The sequence below is a fragment of the Neoarius graeffei genome, chromosome 2, assembly GCF_027579695.1.
Source record: "Neoarius graeffei isolate fNeoGra1 chromosome 2, fNeoGra1.pri, whole genome shotgun sequence".
Lineage (NCBI taxonomy): Eukaryota > Metazoa > Chordata > Actinopteri > Siluriformes > Ariidae > Neoarius > Neoarius graeffei.
In genome coordinates, this window is record NC_083570.1 from 37,533,456 (window position 1) to 37,551,783 (window position 18,328).

General features: G+C 40.9%; 1 protein-coding gene across 1 annotated transcript; it reads right to left on the reverse strand.

The window, feature by feature from the left end:
• Positions 1–1,367: 1,367 nt before the first annotated feature.
• si:ch73-257c13.2 (uncharacterized) lies at positions 1,368–18,067 on the reverse strand. Its single transcript, XM_060907525.1, has 3 exons — positions 17,969–18,067; positions 12,354–12,480; positions 1,368–5,286 (listed from the first exon to the last, which is right to left on the reverse strand). The coding sequence occupies exons 1-3, from the start codon at positions 18,064–18,066 to the stop codon at positions 4,351–4,353; spliced, it is 1,161 nt and encodes a 386-aa protein (XP_060763508.1). The 5' UTR covers position 18,067; the 3' UTR covers positions 1,368–4,350.
• Positions 18,068–18,328: the final 261 nt, after the last annotated feature.

The following is an 18,328-nucleotide window of genomic DNA, read 5'->3' on the forward strand; positions in this document are numbered from 1 at the left end:
TAGAGGAGATAGGGGACACCCCTGTCTGGTACCACGGGTTTGAGTGAAAAAACTGGATTGAATGCCATTAGTGGAGATGCTTGCTTGTGGAGATGTATAAAGGAGACGTATCCATGAAATGAACCCCTTTCCCAGTCCAAATTTCTTTAGTACAACAAATAAATCCCTGTCAAATGCTTTTTCGGCGTCAACCGAGATTACTACTTCAGGTGTTGTTGTGGTAGTTTTAGAGTAAATAAGATTTAGGAGCGTATGGACATTAAAAAAATAACTGCCGCCCCTTCACAAATCCAGCTTGCTCATGTGAGACTATAGTTGGTACAATGTTTTCCAGGCGACAGGCCAAAGCTTTAGCAAGGATCTTAGCATTTACATTTATTAATGAGAGAGGGCTGTATGAGCTGCAAAGATTTGGATCCTTATCTGATTTTAAGAGGAGACTTATGGAGGGGCGGCACAGTGGTGTAGTGGTTAGCGCTGTCGCCTCACAGCAAGAAGGTCCAGGTTCGAGCCCCGTGGCCGGCGAGGGCCTTTCTGTGCGGAGTTTGCATGTTCTCCCCGTGTCCGTGTGGGTTTCCTCCGGGTGCTTCAGTTTCCCCCACAGTCCAAAGACATGCAGGTTAGGTTAACTGGTGACTCTAAATTGACCGTAGGTGTGAATGTGAGTGTGAATGGTTGTCTGTGTCTATGTGTCAGCCCTGTGATGACCTGGCGACTTGTCCAGGGTGTACCCCGCCTTTCGCCTGTAGTCAGCTGGGATAGGCTCCAGCTTGCCTGCGACCCTGTAGAACAGGATAAAGCGGCTAGAGATGATGAGATGAGACTTATAGAGGCTTGCCTTAAAGTGGGAGGGAGAGTGCCATGTTCCAGTGAGTCTTTATAAACAGCATGCAGTAAAGGGAACAGTTTTTCCTGAAATCTCATAAAAAATTCCTTAGTTTTCATTCCTTGTAAAATTCACTTTAATGGACCCCCCCCCCAAAAAAAAAAAACAACAACTCAGCAAGAATGCTGAAATGTTGTCATCATGCCACAGAACATCCACAACATTCACCTTTTCCAAAAATGTTTTCTGGATTTCCATTCGCTTCTCGGATTTTTAAATTCCATTCTACAGGCATTCCGAGGCGGCTGAATAAAGACATGGACGTGTTGGCAACAACAAACTTCCAGAAATGAGTTCTGAAGTGAACATTTGCACATAGTTTCTAGAAAGCCCTAGGTAAAACTTCAGAACTGCAATATGAAATTTAACCCTTATTTTAACGAATATTTGGTAGACTTTTAATTAAAAATGATTATTTTGCTATTACTATTACACTATCATGAAAACAAAACATTAAATGATGTATTTAACTGGACTGCGACGGATGGATGATGACCCACAGAGTGTTTTCACATTTTGCCACAGGAGGGTAGCAATGCATTTATTATTCATCATTTATATCACATCAACACAGTGCAGTCTGACAACATATAGATTTTTTTTTAAATCCATAAAAATCACCAACTTGCATGTATAAACACCAATATCTACAATTGTCACATTTCAGTTTATAGTATACTAGTGCATCTCAAAAAATTAGAATATTGTGAAAAAGTTCAATATTTTCCATCAGTTATTTAAGAAAAAGTGAAAGTGTTCTATATTATAGACTCATTACACAAACTAAAATGTTTCAAGCATTTTTCTATTTTAAATCAGTATGGCATACAGTACAAAAATGTAAAAAAAAAAAAAAAAACACATCTTAAAATATTAGAATATTTCATTTCGAGTTTGAGTAAAAGAGTATGAACACCGTGTATCTCTCAGTCTAGTTCAGTACACACAACCACAATCATGGGGAAGACTGCTGGCTTGACTGTTGTCCAGAAGATGATCACTGATGCCCTCCACAAGGAGAGTAAGCCACAAAAGGTCATTGCTGAAAAGGGTGGCTGGAAAAGGTGCACAAGCAACAGGGATGGCCGCAGTCTTGAGAGGATTGTCAAGAAAAGTTGATTCAAGAACTTGGGAGAGCTTCACAAGGAGTGGACTGAGGCTGGTGTCAGTGTATCAAGACGCATCACAAACAGACATCTTCAAGAAAGGGGATACAACTTTCGCGTTCCTAATATCAAGCTACTCCTGAGCCAGAGACAATCTCAGAAGTGCCTTACCTGGGCTAAGGAGAGAAAGAAATGGACTGCTGCTCAGTGGTCCAAAGTCCTCTTTTCAGATGAAAGTACATTTTGCATTGAATTTGGAAATCACGGTTCTAGAGTCTGGAGGAAGAGTGGAGAGGCACAGAATCCAAGGTGTTTGAAGCCCAGTGTGAAGTTTCCACAGTCTGTGATGATTTGGGGTGCCATGTGTCATCTGCTGGTGTTGGTCCACTGTATTTTATCAAGTCCAAAGTCAACACAGCCATCTACCAGGAGATTTTAGAGCACTTCATGCTTCCATCTGCTGACGAGCTTTTTGGAAATGCTGATTTCCTTTTCCAGCAGGACTTGGCACCTACCCACAGTGCCAAAACTACTACCAAATGGTTTGCTGACCATGATATTACTGTGTTTGACTGGCCGGCCAACTTGCCTGACCTGAACCCCATAGAGAATCTATGGGGTATTGTCAAGAGGAAGATGAGAAACACCCGACCCAAAAATACAGATACGCTGAAGGCCACTATCAAAGCAACCTGGGCTTCAATAACACCTCAGCAGTGCCACAGACTGATCGCCTCCATGCCACACCGCACTGATACAGTAATTCATGGTAAAGGAGCCCCAACCAAGTATTGAGTGTATAAACGAATATACCTTTCAGAAGTTGGACATTTCTGTATTGTAAATCCTTTTTTTTATTGATCTTAGGGAATATTCTAATAATTTGAGATACTGGATTTCTGATTTTCATGAGCTATAAGCCATAATCATCAAAATTAAAACAAAAAAGGCTTTAAATATTTCACTTTACATGTAATGAATATAGAATATATGAAAGTTTACCTTTTTGAATTAAATTATGAAAAAAAGGAACTTTTTCATGGTATTGTAATTTGAGATGCACTAGTATTTACATCGTATCTCAATACATTTAAAAAGAGCACTTACAACATACTGTATATGCTTTGTTTGTGTTTAAATATGCAGATGTGAACAAAACATTTGTATCATCCATAATTTTAGGGTGGAAGAAATACACTCACCGGCTACTTTAACAGGAACTTATTCTTGAGTCTAAGATTCCTGTTCTTGGCTGGCAGGACTGGAACCCAATGTGGTCATCTGCTGGTGCATGCTGAGATCCTTTTTGCTCACCACGATTGTAAAGAGTGATTATATGAGTTATTATATCCCTTCCTGGCAGCTCAAACCAATCTGGCCATTTTCTCTTATCAACAAGGCGTTTCCACCCACAGAACTGTTGTTCACTCAATGCTTTTTTGTTTTTCGCACCATTCCGTGTAAACTCTAGAGACTGTTGTGTGTGGAAACCCCAGGAGTTTCTGAAATACTCAAACCAGTCCATCTGGCTCAAACCAACACCCACAGTGCCACAGTGAAAGAAAGTCACACTTTGAGATGACAATGTTTCCCGTTCTGATGTTTGAAGTGAACATTAACTGAAGCTTTTGATTTGGATCTGCATGATTTGATGCATTGTGCTGCTGTCAAGGGATCGGCCGATTACGTAACTGCATAAAACAGCAGGTGGATGGGGGTTCCTAATAAAGTGTCCGGTGAGTATGTGATATAGCTATTTTTTAATGGGAGGATTTTACAAATTTAAAAACAAAATGTTCTTTAAAAAAAAATTCCTCCAAAAACATCCAAAAGGGAAATCATTAGCAATTTTTTCCCTCTCAATGAAACTTAACAGTAGAAGATGGGAACATCATCATCATCTGGACGTTTCCCAATCTTCCACTTCAAGTTGTTGCCATGTTACGTGGTGCCACGTTAGATTTCTGCTCACCACGGTTGTAAGGAGTGTTTGAGTTACTAGAACTTTCCGGTCATACAATACCAGTCTGATCATTCTCCTCTGATCTCTCTCATCATTTCTTCTTGCGGAACTGGGCTGAGTTTCCCAAAAGCATCGCAGCGCAAAGATCATCGTAAAACGGTAGCGCGAGCAGCACACTGAACGCTCTCTCTCCTAGTTAAGACGCTCTTAGCGTTAAGAGGCTTTTGGGAAACCCACCGCTACCTGGATGGACCATGTTGTGGCAACTCGAGAGACTGCTTAAGATTTCCACATGCAACAATTTGCAAAAACACTGAAACCAAACCATCTGGCACCAACAAAGATTTGGATTAAGTTAAACATCATTTTTAAAAGATTTCCTTTGTATCCTTTTGTCACCTTTTCTTCGTCTTTCGTCCGAGCGAAGCAGCGATGTCCTGTCTTTTAGAGATTCCACCGAGACTGCCCGAGTGGCCATAGGGGAGTTCATGAAAAGGCAGCTGAGAATTCACATGCTCCTCTACACTATCACCTGAGGCAGCATTATCAGTCTCTAAATACATGTTATATAAGATGCAGCATGTCCTCACAGCCAGACCGGTTTGTCCTACAGAATTCATTTGCAAATACCTCAGCCGCTGAAACCTGCATCTCAGACTGTTTAGGGATCCTCGGACCACTCTAAGAGCTGCGTGCACTCTTAAATTATAACGCAGCTTCTTCTCTCCCAGCATCCCGTAGTCTGGAAACGGCGTGAGAAGATGCTCAGACAGCGGAAAGGTGATGTCTCCCATTATATGCTTGCCATGGAGCAGGTTCAGAGGATCCTCCTGCAATGCCTTTCCAACTTCAGTCTCGAGAAGGACTCTTGAGTTATGCCAGCTTCCTGGGTGCTCTGCGCTTAGAAAAGTGAAGCAACCCTGATGCTTGCAGAAAGCCAAGAGAGTTACAGAGTACGTATTTTCCACAGAGTCTCGATACACCTCTGGATCAGGCACGTCGGAAGGCCTGTCAATGGGAATCGAGCAGGATCCGAGCACACAAATGGTCCCAGGAAGCCCAACGTCGGTTAAGAACCCGGCCACAGAAGCTTCGGCTTCTTTCCACTTGGGCCAGCGGATCTGATCGGCAAAGTTTTTTGTAACCAAGGTACAGAAATCAGTCAGCTGGAGGCGGATCAGAGACTCGCTGGTGTGAAAACGGGCTGCAACACTGCTGTGAGGCTCCAGAGTGGAAAGAGTCCACAGACTGGCAAGCACCGCGTGCATCACAGTCCATCCTTCGAGTTTACGTGTCGCCCATTCGCAAGGTGAAAGTAAGTTTACCAACTCCTGCAAAATCAACACACAGAATGATGGGAAAAACAAATTAGACTGAAGGATGGGCAAATGAAAGCTCCAGTGTATTGCTTTGTTCCATGTCCAATTAGGCGCCATCTCCAAAACCTTAGCTGGTTAAGTGGTTAATACAGACTACTCCAAACAAACAAGTCTATGATCACTGTGTTTGCGCCATTGATAAGTTAGAAATCCACTCGCCAGTATTTTTTCCTAGGACGCCTTTTTCTGCCCTTATATTAAAAAATTATTCTCTCCACATACAGTTGTGGTCAGAAGTTTGCATACACTCATCATGGGCATGAATGTTATGGTAATTTTAGGCTCTTAATGATTTCCTTGAATTCTTTTTCCAGAGTGAAATGATTGTACAGCATGCTAGTGCATCTCAAAAAATTAGAATATTGTGAAAAAGTTCAATATTTTCCATCAGTTATTTAAGAAAGTGAAAATGTTATATATTATAGACTCATTACACAAACAAATGTTTCAAGCATTTTTCTCTTTCAATTTTAATCAGTATGGCATACAGTACAAAAACATTAAAAAAAAATCTCAAAATATTAGAATGTTTCATTTCGAGTTTGAGTAAAACAGTATGAACACAGTGCATCTCTCAGTCTAGTTCAGTACACACAACCACAATCATGGGGAAGACTGCTGACTTGACTGTTGTCCAGAAGATGATCACTGATGCCTTCCACAAGGAGAGTAAGCGACAAAAAGTCATTACTGAAAAGGGTGGCTGGAAAAGGTGCACAAGCAACAGGGATGGCCGCAGTCTTGAGAGGATTGTCAAGAAAAGGTGATTCAAGAACTTGGGAGAGCTTCACAAGGAGCGGACTGAGGCTGGTGTCAGTGTATCAAGACCCATCACGAACAGACATCTTCAAGAAAGGGGATACCACTTTCGCATTCCTAATATCAAGCTACTCCTGAGCCAGAGACAATGTCAGAAGTGTCTTATCTGGGCTAAGGAGAGAAAGAAATGGACTGTTGCTCAGTGGTCCAAAGTCCTCTTTTCAGATGAAAGTACATTTTGCATTTAATTTGGAAATCATGGTTCTAGAGTCTGGAGGAAGAGTGGAAAGGCACAGAATCCAAGGTGTTTGAAGCCCAGTGTGAAGTTTCCACAGTCTGTGATGATTTGGGGTGCCATGTCATCTGCTGGTGTTGGTCCACTGTATTTTATCAAGTCCAAAGTCAACACAGCCATCTACCAGGAGATTTTAGAGCACTTCATGCTTCCATCTGCTGACGAGCTTTTTGGAGATGCTGATTTCCTTTTCCAGCAGGACTTAGCACCTACCCACAGTGCCAAAACTATTACCAAATGGTTTGCTAACCATGATATTACTGTGTTTGATTGGCCAGCCAACTTGCCTGACCTGAACCCCATAGAGAATCTATGGGGTATTGTCAAGAGGAAGATGAGAAACACCCGACCCAAAAATACAGATACGCTGAAGGCCACTATCAAAGCAACCTGGGCTTCAATAACACCTCAGCAGTGCCACAGACTGATCACCTCCATGCCACACCGCATTGATACAGTAATTCATGGTAAAGGAGCCCCAACCAAGTATTGAGTGTATAAATGAATATACTTTTCAGAAGTTGGACATTTCTGTATTGTAAATCCTTTTTTTGATTGATCTTAGGGAATATTCTAATAATTTGATATACTGGATTTCTGATTTTCATGAGCTATAAACAAAAAAGGCTTTAAAATATTTCACTTTACATGTAATGAATATAGAAAGTTTACCTTTTTGAATTAAATTATGAAAAAAAAGGAACTTTTTCATGATATTCTAATTTTTTGAGATGCACTAGTACATCTTTAATGACTTCGAAAAACAAGAATTGAGTGCACAAGTTTGAATCTATTTTGGATTTTCTTTAAATCCACATAGGGTCAAAATTATATATACAGGCTCAAACATATACATACTCCCCCACTAATATTTGGTTAAATGTCCCTTAGCAAGTTGCACCTCGACCAGACGCTTTGGATAGCCATCAACAAGCTTCTGGCATGAGTCTGATGGATATTTGACCACTCTTCTTGCCAGAATTGGTAGAGTTCATTTAAATTGGTTGGTTTCCTGGCACGGACCCAGCTTTTAAGAGTAGTCCACAAATTTTCAATAAGGCTGAGGTTGGGGCTTTGGGAAGGCCATTCCAGAAGCTTAATGTTAGCCTGCTTTATAAATTCCAAAACCAGTTCTGATGTGTGTTTGGGATCATTGTACTGTTGGAACACCCCATTGTGTCCAAGTTTCAACTGTCGACAGTAGCTGTTGATTTGAGGTGAAGTTGAAGAATTTGGAGGTCGTCCTCCTTCTTCATTACTCCATCCACTTTGTGCAAAACAGTCTTAGAGCATGATGCTACCATCACCATGCTTGACAGTTGGTACAGTGTTCTTAGGTTTGAAAGCCTCACCTTTACTCCTCCAAAAACATACCTCCTGTCATTGTGGCCAAATAGCTCAATCTTTGTCTCGCCTGACCATAAAACTTTTCTCCAGAAGGCATTCGGCTTGTCCATGTGGGCAGCTGCAAATTTCAGTTGAGCTTGAAGGTGTCGATTTTGGAGCAGGGGTTTCTTTCTTGGTTGGCACCCTCTCAGTCCATGCCAATGTAAAACTTGCTTCGCTGTGGACAGTGACGCTGGTGTTCCAGCAGTTTCCGGTTCATGGCAGGCTTGAGCCTTGGTGGTTCCTGAACATCCTAACCAATTTCCTCTCATCTGAGGGTGACAATTTGGGTCTTCTTCCAGACCTTGCCAGAGTGGTGGCACATCCAAATAACTTGTACTTAGGTACAATGGTTTGAACTGATGATCTTGGAATCTGCAGTTGTTTAGAAATGGCTCCAAGAGACCTTCCCAACTTGTGTAAATCTACAATTCTCCTTCTTAGATCTTCACTGAGTTCCTTGGACTTTCCCATAGTTCTGAGTATTGGTCAATCCAATGAGCGCTGTCAAACAAATCCTTTTTATGCTGGCAAGGAGAAACTACCAGTTGTAGTCAATCATGATCACTAACAAGAAGTTAACAGGCCTTGGCAAGTTAAAAGACATTGTAGAACCTTCAGCACCACTTAACAGATTTAAGTGAATTTATGTACATTTGAGCCTGTATGGATTAGAGAAAATCCAAAATAAATTCAACCTTGTGCATTCAATTCTTGTTTTTTGAGGTCATTAAAGATGTACGCTGTACAATCATCCCACCCTGGAAAAAGAAGAGTTCAAGGAAATCATTAACAGCCCAAAACTACCATGCCATTCATGCCCATGATGAGTGTATGCAAACTTCTGACCACAACTGTATTTTATTGTGAGGTGACTCCATGTTGTGCTCGCAGGAGAGTGACAGTTTTATGCTGAACTTTATTTTGCACCGTTTTCATGACAACCTGCATGCTCCTCATTCTGAAAATATTGTCTGTCATCCATGCAAGCTAATTAATTTTTTTTTTTAAATGTCCCACGACCACTAAAGTACATTAAGTTTAAACATACTGGACACCACCACCACCACCTCCCCCATCATGTGGTTCCTCTAAGACACATGAAGCTACCGATCGCATCTTTTTCAAACTACTGCTCATGCAGTGTCAGCAGAACACACACACAGCGCAAGGCACTATCTGCCCTCTTCCTCATACAGGAGCTCACAGACACCCACGAAAGTCTTGTGTCATGGTGTTTGATCATTTTGAGAGAGTTTGCCCCTCCCATCGAGAGAGTACGGCCAATTTTGCTCTTTTGAACTCCCTGTGATGGACGGCTGTGGCATCATTGGAATTTGAACCCAAGATCTCCAGATAATTTGGCATGAGGATGTGAAAGAGTTTCGAGGTGTTCTCTAACACAAAGGGTGGGATGCTGAAGTGCAAAACAGTAGCACTGCACATAAAAATAAACTTTGACACGTTTGTTCAATGACGCTTTTATTTATTGTGTGCAAAGCAAACTGGAAGAATTTTTCTTTTTTGGATTTAAAACTGTACAAAACTAAAATCTGTTACTTACAGAGATTATTTTAAAAAAGAATTTATTTTTGAAACTGGATTATAATTTATTATTTCTTTTTGAAATTGGATTATAATTGAATTATTATTTCATTGAGCAATCTTTTTTTAGTAAAAGTTTAGTAAAGTTCTATTTAAAATTTACACCGTCAGAAGCAGGAGGAGGATACAAACGTTTTTCTGAATTCACGAAATTTTCATGAATACGAATTTTCTCGTATTCACGCTTGTACAAACAATTTACAAATAAATCCATTCATATCCAGCTTAATACAGGAGGCCCAATATCGAGTGATGCAGTTTTCCAATATCGCGCAAACGAGTGATGCATTTTTCAAACATGAGAAGATAAACTTCATATCTTGGCACCACCATGTAATGTCCTTTATATTATACAGACACATCCACGAAAAAAAAAAACAAGTTAATCAAAAGAGTTTTGATTTTGAACCAGTTCGCCATTTTGCCAACGTGCATCCAGTCAGCAGGAAAATACTGGGAGTGACGTCATCACAGTGAAATAACAGAAATTATTTTTTTCGCGGTCCGGTTTCCATCAAATCCTGAGCTCTGATTGGCTGGCGAGCGGGTCTGTATCCTACGGTACAGACCCCAATTATGGACCTCTGGCAACTCGCTCGTTCACAACAACAAACATAGTAGAATTTTTTGTCAACATTTATCTTTTTTTATAAGATTTATTTATAAGATTATCAAAAATTTTATAAATTTTTGCCAGCATTTCTCAGGAGAATAGCATTAATTTTACAGCATGGATAGCAATAACGACAGTGTTCACAGCGAAAGCGAGTTTTACTACCCTGAGGAAGAAGAAATAAAAGAATATATTTCAGGAGAAAGCTAAAAACCTGTAACTTGCTAACGCCGAGCAAAAACATGGCTGAATCCAGAACGATTCCTATTTGTATAAATAGCGGACTACATAGGCGGCAAAATGTAGTTTTTTTTCCCTGCCATGGAAGTGCACTTGTATACCGAGGAGGAAGCCATTTGCATTACAGCCGTGAATGAGGATTCAAAATGGCGGCTCGGCTCGGTTTTCCCTTTCGGGCGCTCTCGTTTTCTGTTGGAATTTGGTAAAGAAAAAAATAAATATATTATTTACCAGCTTAAGGTCGGTCCGTATGGTGAAATACTGTGACCTCGGCCTTGAATACTGACCTCGGCCCAGAGGGCCTCGCTCAGTACTTTCAAGACCTCGGTCACGGTATTTCACGATACGGACCTCCCAGCTGGGAAATAACATTTTCGCAGCCCGGTTTCCATCAAATCCTGCGCTCTGATTGGCTGGCGAGCGGGTCTGTATCCTACGATGCGGACCCCAGTTACGGACCTCTGGCGGCTCGCTCGTTCACAACAAAAACATACATAGTATCATTTTGTTTGTCAACATTTATCTTTTTTTATAAGATTTATTTATAAGATTATCAAAAATCTTATAAATTTTTGCCAGCATTTCTCAGGAGAATAGCATTAATTTTACAGCATGGATAGTGATAACAGTGTTCACAGCGAAAGCGAGTTTTACTACCCTGAGGAAGAAGAAATAAAAGAAAACATTTCAGGAGAAAGCTAAAAACCTCTAACTTGCTAACGCCGAGCAAAAACATGGCTGGATCCTGAATGACTCCTATTTGTATAAAAAGGGGACTACATAGGCGGCAAAATGTAGTTTTTTCCTGCCATGGAAGTGCACTTGTATACCGAGGAGGAAGTAATTTGCATTACAGCCGTGAAGGAGGATTCAAAATGGCGGCTCGGCTCGGTTTTCCCTTTCGGGCGCTCTCGTTTTCTGTTAGAATTTGGTAAAGAAAAAATAAATATATTATTTACCAGCTTAAGGTCGGTCCGTATGGTGAAATACTGTGACCTCGGCCTTGAATACAGACCTCCGCCCAGAGGGCCTCGCTCAGTACTTTCAAGACCTCGGTCACGGTATTTCACGATACGGACCTCCCAGCTGGGAAATAACACATATATATTATATATACAGGAGACTTTTTCAATGGAATAAAAATATGTGTTCTATTCCCTTCTAGCGGGTTTCATTCATTTGGTTTGATAGCATGCAATATTGTTAACATATCACTTATCCTACGTCACTCTACCCAATGGAGAATGAGCGTTGAATATGGTTTATGATATTGCATGGTTGTCAAGACAACATGACATCACACTTCGGAGACATAAAACTTCCGCACTAACGAGTGACTGTGATAATTTGTAAACAAACATGGCCGCCAGGTTTGCGTTGTTAAATTCGGAAGACTTTTAGAGAATTTTGAAAAAGAAAGATGCAATGAACACATGAAAGGAATATGTATAATAATAATAATAATAATAATAATAATAATAATGGCTTTTTTCATGTTATATCATATATTCCATTCAGCTAGCATGATACTGAACTCATCTTCGATTTGTTCAATATCATGCTAGTTGAACAGAATATATCTGATCGACCGCTCAATGCCAGCCAATATTATTTAAATGTGTCACTCAGAGCCGCGATGTATTTCGTCTAAAAAACGCGAGTTTTTCAACATGAGAAGATAAATTTCATATGTTCAAGCCAACGTCTGATTTTCTTTTTATCATATAGACACATTAACAAACAAAAAGTACCCAAATTTATCAAAATAAAACAATTCATCAACTTCCTCATTAGCGACATATAGACGTCACGGTTTTGGTTCTCCATGTCCCAGATGTAGCGCATATGAAAAATACGAGTGGTGTATTTCCCAGTAAAACACTCGCGTCCATATATTATATGACAATATCGATATTTATATTAGCATATCGCTCAGCCCCAGAAGGAACACATGCAAAAGAAAGACATTAACAGACTAAAATGTGCTGTTGGTGTAAACTGCATTTCTTTTCTCTTCTTCACTAGAACAAAGGCAAGTTTATAATGTGTAATTATTCAGATGCAATGGATTAAAATGCAAAAAGTTGACTGAGTAAGAGGAACATCATTGAGTAAACCTACTTCAACCTGGGGTTGTGTGAGCTGAAAGCATTTCTGGAAATCCAGGACAGACAGGCTGGGGACTGTGGCACTGAAGTAGTTCTTTTTACCTTCATCATCATCACCACCATCATCATCATCATCACCTCTGTGCAGATTAAATGAGTTGGAATAAACAGAAAATAAGGCGCCATATGTAGTAGTAGTAGAGTGGCGGCTACAACTGTCGATCTTTTGGCCGTTGCAAAAGTCAAAAAGACTTTCAATACGTAAATATTGTGCATGAATAATTACTCAAACTTCCACTTGGGGGGGGGGGGGGGGGGGGGGGACTTGATTCCCGATTACTTAGCGTATCAGATCATGTGGCACTGTTCCACAAGTATTGACAGCTTTGTCCACAGTTATCGACACCATTCCACAGTCATCGACATCCAGATGATTATTTATAAAAATAATCAGTATGTGGTATTAAGTAAACAAAACGGTTTTTATTTAAAATTTGTTTTACATAGACTTATATTTAGTACAAAATATCTTTCATATAAATATATTGGTCGGTGGGCGGCGCGGTGGTGTAGTGGTTAGTGCTGTCGCCTCACAGCAAGAAGGTCCGGGTTCGAGCCCTGTGGCCGGCGAGGGCCTTTCTGTGTGGAGTTTGCATGTTCTCCCCGTGTCCGCGTGGGTTTCCTCCGGGTGCTCCGGTTTCCCCCACAGTCCAAAGACATGCAGGTTAGGTTAACTGGTGACTCTAAATTGAGCGTAGGTGTGAATGTGAGTGTGAATGGTTGTCTGTGTCTATGTGTCAGCCCTGTGATGACCTGGCGACTTGTCCAGGGTGTACCCCGCCTTTCGCCCGTAGTCAGCTGGGATAGGCTCCAGCTTGCCTGCGACCCTGTAGAACAGGATAAAGCGGCTAGAGATGATGAGATGAGAGATATTGGTCGGTGCTTACGTAAATGAGGATACTTCCTCATTTACATAATGTAAATTCGAATGTCTGTAAACAAATGAACTGATCATGTTTAACCTGAAAATCTTTTTGTTCCACTTCTAAGTATTTTCGTACATCACGTTTTGTTAATCATTTGTATTAATTTCTAGTTTTGTCGTTTACCAATAAACGTCAACAGGCAATTGATATTGTAACCACGTGAAAATCCAGGTCAAAGGTCGCGTGTCATTCCTCGAACCAAAAATATAAAATGTCTACTGATATTGTAATACGTGGTAGATATTTACAACAAACTGTAAAAAATATTTTCTGAATGGAATAGAAAAATCTGAATATTTCAAGCACGTACAGTAATTTTTTTAATATGCTAGGAATTTAATTCTGCTTTAATTCTATTTATTGCAATAAGATTCCAAATACTCTATAAGCATTCCATTCCAGAGGTGGACAGTAACGAAGTACACTTTTTGAGTATCTGTACTTTACTTGAGTATTTTTTTTTTGGAAACTTATGACTAACTTCACTACATTTGAAAGACAAATATCGTACTTTTCACTCCACTACATTTCTATCAAGGTCCTCGTTACCATGAAGCAGCTATGAAAGTTTTTTTTTTCTTTTCTAAAACGTGATTGGTTTTCTCGCAGGTGACACTCAGTGCGTTTACATGCACATCCAAATCGAGCTGCTGTTGGTAATCGAGCAAAGAGTCCCAGCAGGGTGCCAGAGAAATCCAATCCTACGTGCACACAAGGAAATCAAGCTATTGTGTGAGGTGCATTGTGCACCCGAGCCACAGGTGGCGCTATATGCCCCATCGTTTTGGTACACTTCCGGTTGTCGTCATGAAGAAGAGCTATTCAAGAGTATAAACAAAGTTATCAGTTCCGTGTTCTCCATTGCGCGTTTTTCTCCCGTCCATGAATTTTAATATATTCAACTCCTTAAGCTGAATGAGCATGAACTCTGTCTCCTCATTGCTCCAGAAGTGCACGTTTCTGCTCGCCATTTTCTCTTCTTCGTTTGTTCCTCCTGACCTCTTCTGCTGCTCGCTACTACTGTTGTCATGCCGACCGAGGCTGTCGTGTTTCCCGCTTGTGGTCTCGTCACTCGTCACTTCCGGAAGGGGCAGTGCTGAAGTAAGTAGCTCGACTACGTAGCTCGATAGGGTTTACATGCACTAAGTAGCTCGGCAAAAATTGCATAATCTAGGTCGCGTAGCTCGATTACGAGAAATCAAGTTCGGTTCAATTTTAGCCTAGCTAAGGTGTTTCCATGGTATTTAGAACTTTGATTTCAGTCGAGCAATGGCAGAAATTCGATTTTCTCTATGTGCATGTAAACGCACTGACTGAGACAGACTATCAGTAGTCACTCCAGTCACATCACATCCATAGACTGTATAAAATCAAGTTCAGTGATTTCTCAGCAGCATTATTTGAACACGATCAGTTGATGGCAGAATGGAAGGAGGCGGTTCTTCTGGAGAACGCATGCACTCATGGCCATACCTAGAACCCATGTTTCAGTTTTCTGAAAGGAATAAAGATTTGTTTCATTTTAAATGTTTGCCTAAAACGAACCACATCACAGCCTATAAAAACTTGCCGTCAAACTTGCGGAAGCATATTGAGGTATATAAATAATTTATTCCAAGAGAAAGCTTGCAATGAAGTTGTCTGTGCTTTTAGAGCTAGCGATAACATTGCAATAGCTATGCAGCCTAATTCATCAAATGACTTTCTATGGATTTGCTCGCCAAGTTGCCGTAGCCTTGTCCACGGCTAACGTTAACACATAGCTAGTTAACTTGGACACTATTAGTTAGCATGTAAAACCGGAGTTACGCTAACAAACAAATGTTAACTTATCTGAAGTCCTTTCAGAAACATCTTTTAGCATAATCTTGCCAGGCGGCACGGTGGTGTAGTGGTTAGCGCTGTCGCCTCACAGCAAGAAGGTCCGGGTTCGAGCCCCGTGGCCGGCGAGGGCCTTTCTGTGCGGAGTTTGCATGTTCTCCCCGTGTCTGCGTGGGTTTCCTCCGGGTGCTCCGGTTTCCCCAACAGTCCAAAGACATGCAGGTTAGGTTAACTGGTGACTCTAAATTGACCGTAGGTGTGAATGTGAGTGTGAATGGTTGTCTGTGTCACTCAGTGCGTTTACATGCACATCCAAATCGAGCTGCTGTCGGTAATCGAGCAAAGGGTCCCAGCAGGGGTGCCAGAGAAATCCAATCCTACATGCACACAAGGAAATCGAGCTACTGTGTGAGGTACATTGTGCACCCGAGCCACAGGTGGCACTACACACCCCATTGTGTTGGTACACTTCCGGTTGTCGTCATGAAGAGCTATTCAAGAGTATAAACAAAGTTATCAGTTCCGTGTTCACAAGAAGGACGAGGACTGCAACATCAAGATATATATATATATATATATATATATATATATATATATATAATTCAACTCCTAAAGCTGAATGAGCATGAACTCTATCTCCTCATTGCTCCAGAAGTGCACGTTTCTACTACTGTTGTCATGCCGACCAAGGCTGTTGTGTTTCCCGCTTGTGGTCTCGTCACTCGTCACTTCCGGAAGGGACAGTGCTGAAGTAAGTAGCTCGATAAGGTTTACATGCACTAAGTAGCTCAGCAAAAATCGCATAATCTAGGTCGCGTAGCTCGATTACAAGAAATCAAGTTCGGTTCGATTTCAGTCGAGCTAAGGTGTTTCCATGGCATTTAGAACTTCGATTTCAGTCGAGCTACGGCAGAAATTCGATTTTCTCTATGTGCATGTAAACACACTGTATGTGTCAGCCCTGTGATGACCTGGTGACTTGTCCAGGGTGTACTCCGCCTTTCGCCCGTAGTCAGCTGGGATAGGCTCCAGCTTGCCTGCGACCCTGTAGAACAGGATAAAGCAGAGCGATAATGAGATGAGATAATAAAACCTGAAAATCACAATGGATCTTTTTTGTCAGTTCAGTTGTTTCATTCTGTAACATTCTACCAGGTGTTTATTCTACAGGTTAGTCAGTAAATCCAGTCGGTTACTTCCGAGGCGTTAGGTTTTGTAAACGTTGTGGCAATAATACAACGATGCACTGACAGAAAATGTACTTTTCATATTCAAGTATTTTTAAAAGCAAGCATTTCAGTACTTTAACTTAGGGTGTTTTCACACCTGGTCCCCTTTAAAGGAACCAGACTCAGTCCTCTTTAAGTGGACCAAAAAGTGGACCAACAGAAAAAGAACTCAGTTCTTTTTGTGTTCACACTGTGAATTTATTACAAAGAGGACTGGGTTCTCTTTCTGGTCCAGTTAAGCTTTGATGGGGCCTCAGTCCTCTTTCTGTTCACACCAGGTCCTCTACAGCCCTCAGACCCCCAGTGCACGGAATTCTGGGTAATTTTCTCTTGAATCAAAATGTCTGCTGCCATGCTTGCCCTGCTGTATTCTTTGATCAAAATAGTGAGGATTAAGGAAAATAAATTTTATATATATATATATATTATTGTGGCCGACTCATCAGTCAGTAAGTTCAGAGAACTGTAAAGCGGCTGTGGTAAGTTCCAAAAGGGAGTTCAGTTTCCCTGCTACAGTCACGTGACCAACTACGGCAAACAAAGAAGGTTAAACTCCAGTGAAAAAGGCGAAGTGAACCCGGTGCGCTTTTTGTTCACAATGCGCAGATTAGGCGAACCGTACTGAGACCACCTCCTGAGGTGGTCTCAGTTCGGTTCGCTTTAAAGGGGTCTGGGTACGGTTGGAGTGTTCACATATGCGCAAAAAATGCTGAGTCATCGATCTGAGTTCGGTTAGATGGCTGAAAGGGACCAAGTGTGAAAACACCCTTAAGTAAAAATTTGACTGGACAACTTTGACTTGTATCGGAGTAACATTTGACCAGCGGGATCTGTACTTTGAAGTAATGAAGTTGGGTTCTTTGTCCACTTCTGTTCCATTCTGTCATGGATCAGAAAAAAAAAATTATAAAATCACAGCACTTATTTTTTTTTAAAGTACTTCATCTACTTCAACAATGTTACACAAAGATCGATCCATAACAGTTGTAAATGTCACTTAATTCCACAGCGTGTCGATAATGGTGAACACCGGTGAAAGTGATCACTATTATCGACACCTCACGTGACTTCTCAAACACGTGTTTAGATACAAAATGGTGGCTGTCAAAGGAAAGAGTAAGAAACAAAGCAGGTTTAGACAAAGAGATCATGAAATATCGGTGAATTTGATGAGTAAAAACATGTCTATGATCTTTCCACCATGCGATAATAACGCCCGGGTTTTCCTTAAATTGCTGATCGTGCTGAAAAATTGTCATCAGACGACAAGATCAAAGGGCGAGGAGGCGGGTCTTCCGGTTGATTAATTAACCAATAATAACTGTTGTAACTGAAACTCACCTTTGTAAAAGTGTTTTTTATTGGTAAATCTGAAAAGGTGTCGATAATTGTAGCCGCTGCTCTAGTAGTTATGATAATAATAATAATGCAGGACCCAGCAGTTATTCCGGATGGATAAAGCTTTGTGTACTAAACTACCTGACAGCTAGCATGCTAGTTAGCTCGCCACATAGCTTTCATATCAACTCTTAGTCTTCTGCCTCACAGGGTCACTCACAAAGGACTGTTACCTGAAAAAGAGCATCACTTACCTAATTCCTTGTGCTCTGGGAGGCTTTTTAAAATGTGCGTGTTCTTCAGCGTCTAACTCATCTGCTAATAAAAAAGCTATGCATCCCTCCAGCGCCATGTTTCTGTATCAGGGTTGCCAAATACCTCCAACCTAAATCCCCTCAACTACAGGCTATTTCCACAAATTGTTTCATGACCGCAGAAGTTGTTTTCCTGAGACAGCAACTTGTTTTTCTCATGAGAAGTTATTTCCTTGAGATATACAGTACTGTGTAAAAGTCTTTGGCACAAAAATAATGAAATGAAATGTCTCAATGTTTAAAAAAATAAATACTATAAACATAACGTGACCAGACGTCCCAGTTTGACTGGGACAGTCC

Excerpts from the sequence above, each read along its gene's own strand:
- si:ch73-257c13.2 (XM_060907525.1), bottom strand. The coding sequence starts at position 18,066 with ATGGCGCTGGAGGGATGCATAGCTTTTTTATTAGCAGATGAGTTAGAC. Across the intron at positions 12,481-17,968 it reads CCCAGAGCACAAGGAATTAG|AGGTGATGATGATGATGATG; the intron begins GTAAGTGATGCT and ends TAATCTGCACAG. Across the intron at positions 5,287-12,353 it reads TCACACAACCCCAGGTTGAA|GAGTTGGTAAACTTACTTTC; the intron begins GTAGGTTTACTC and ends TTGATTTTGCAG.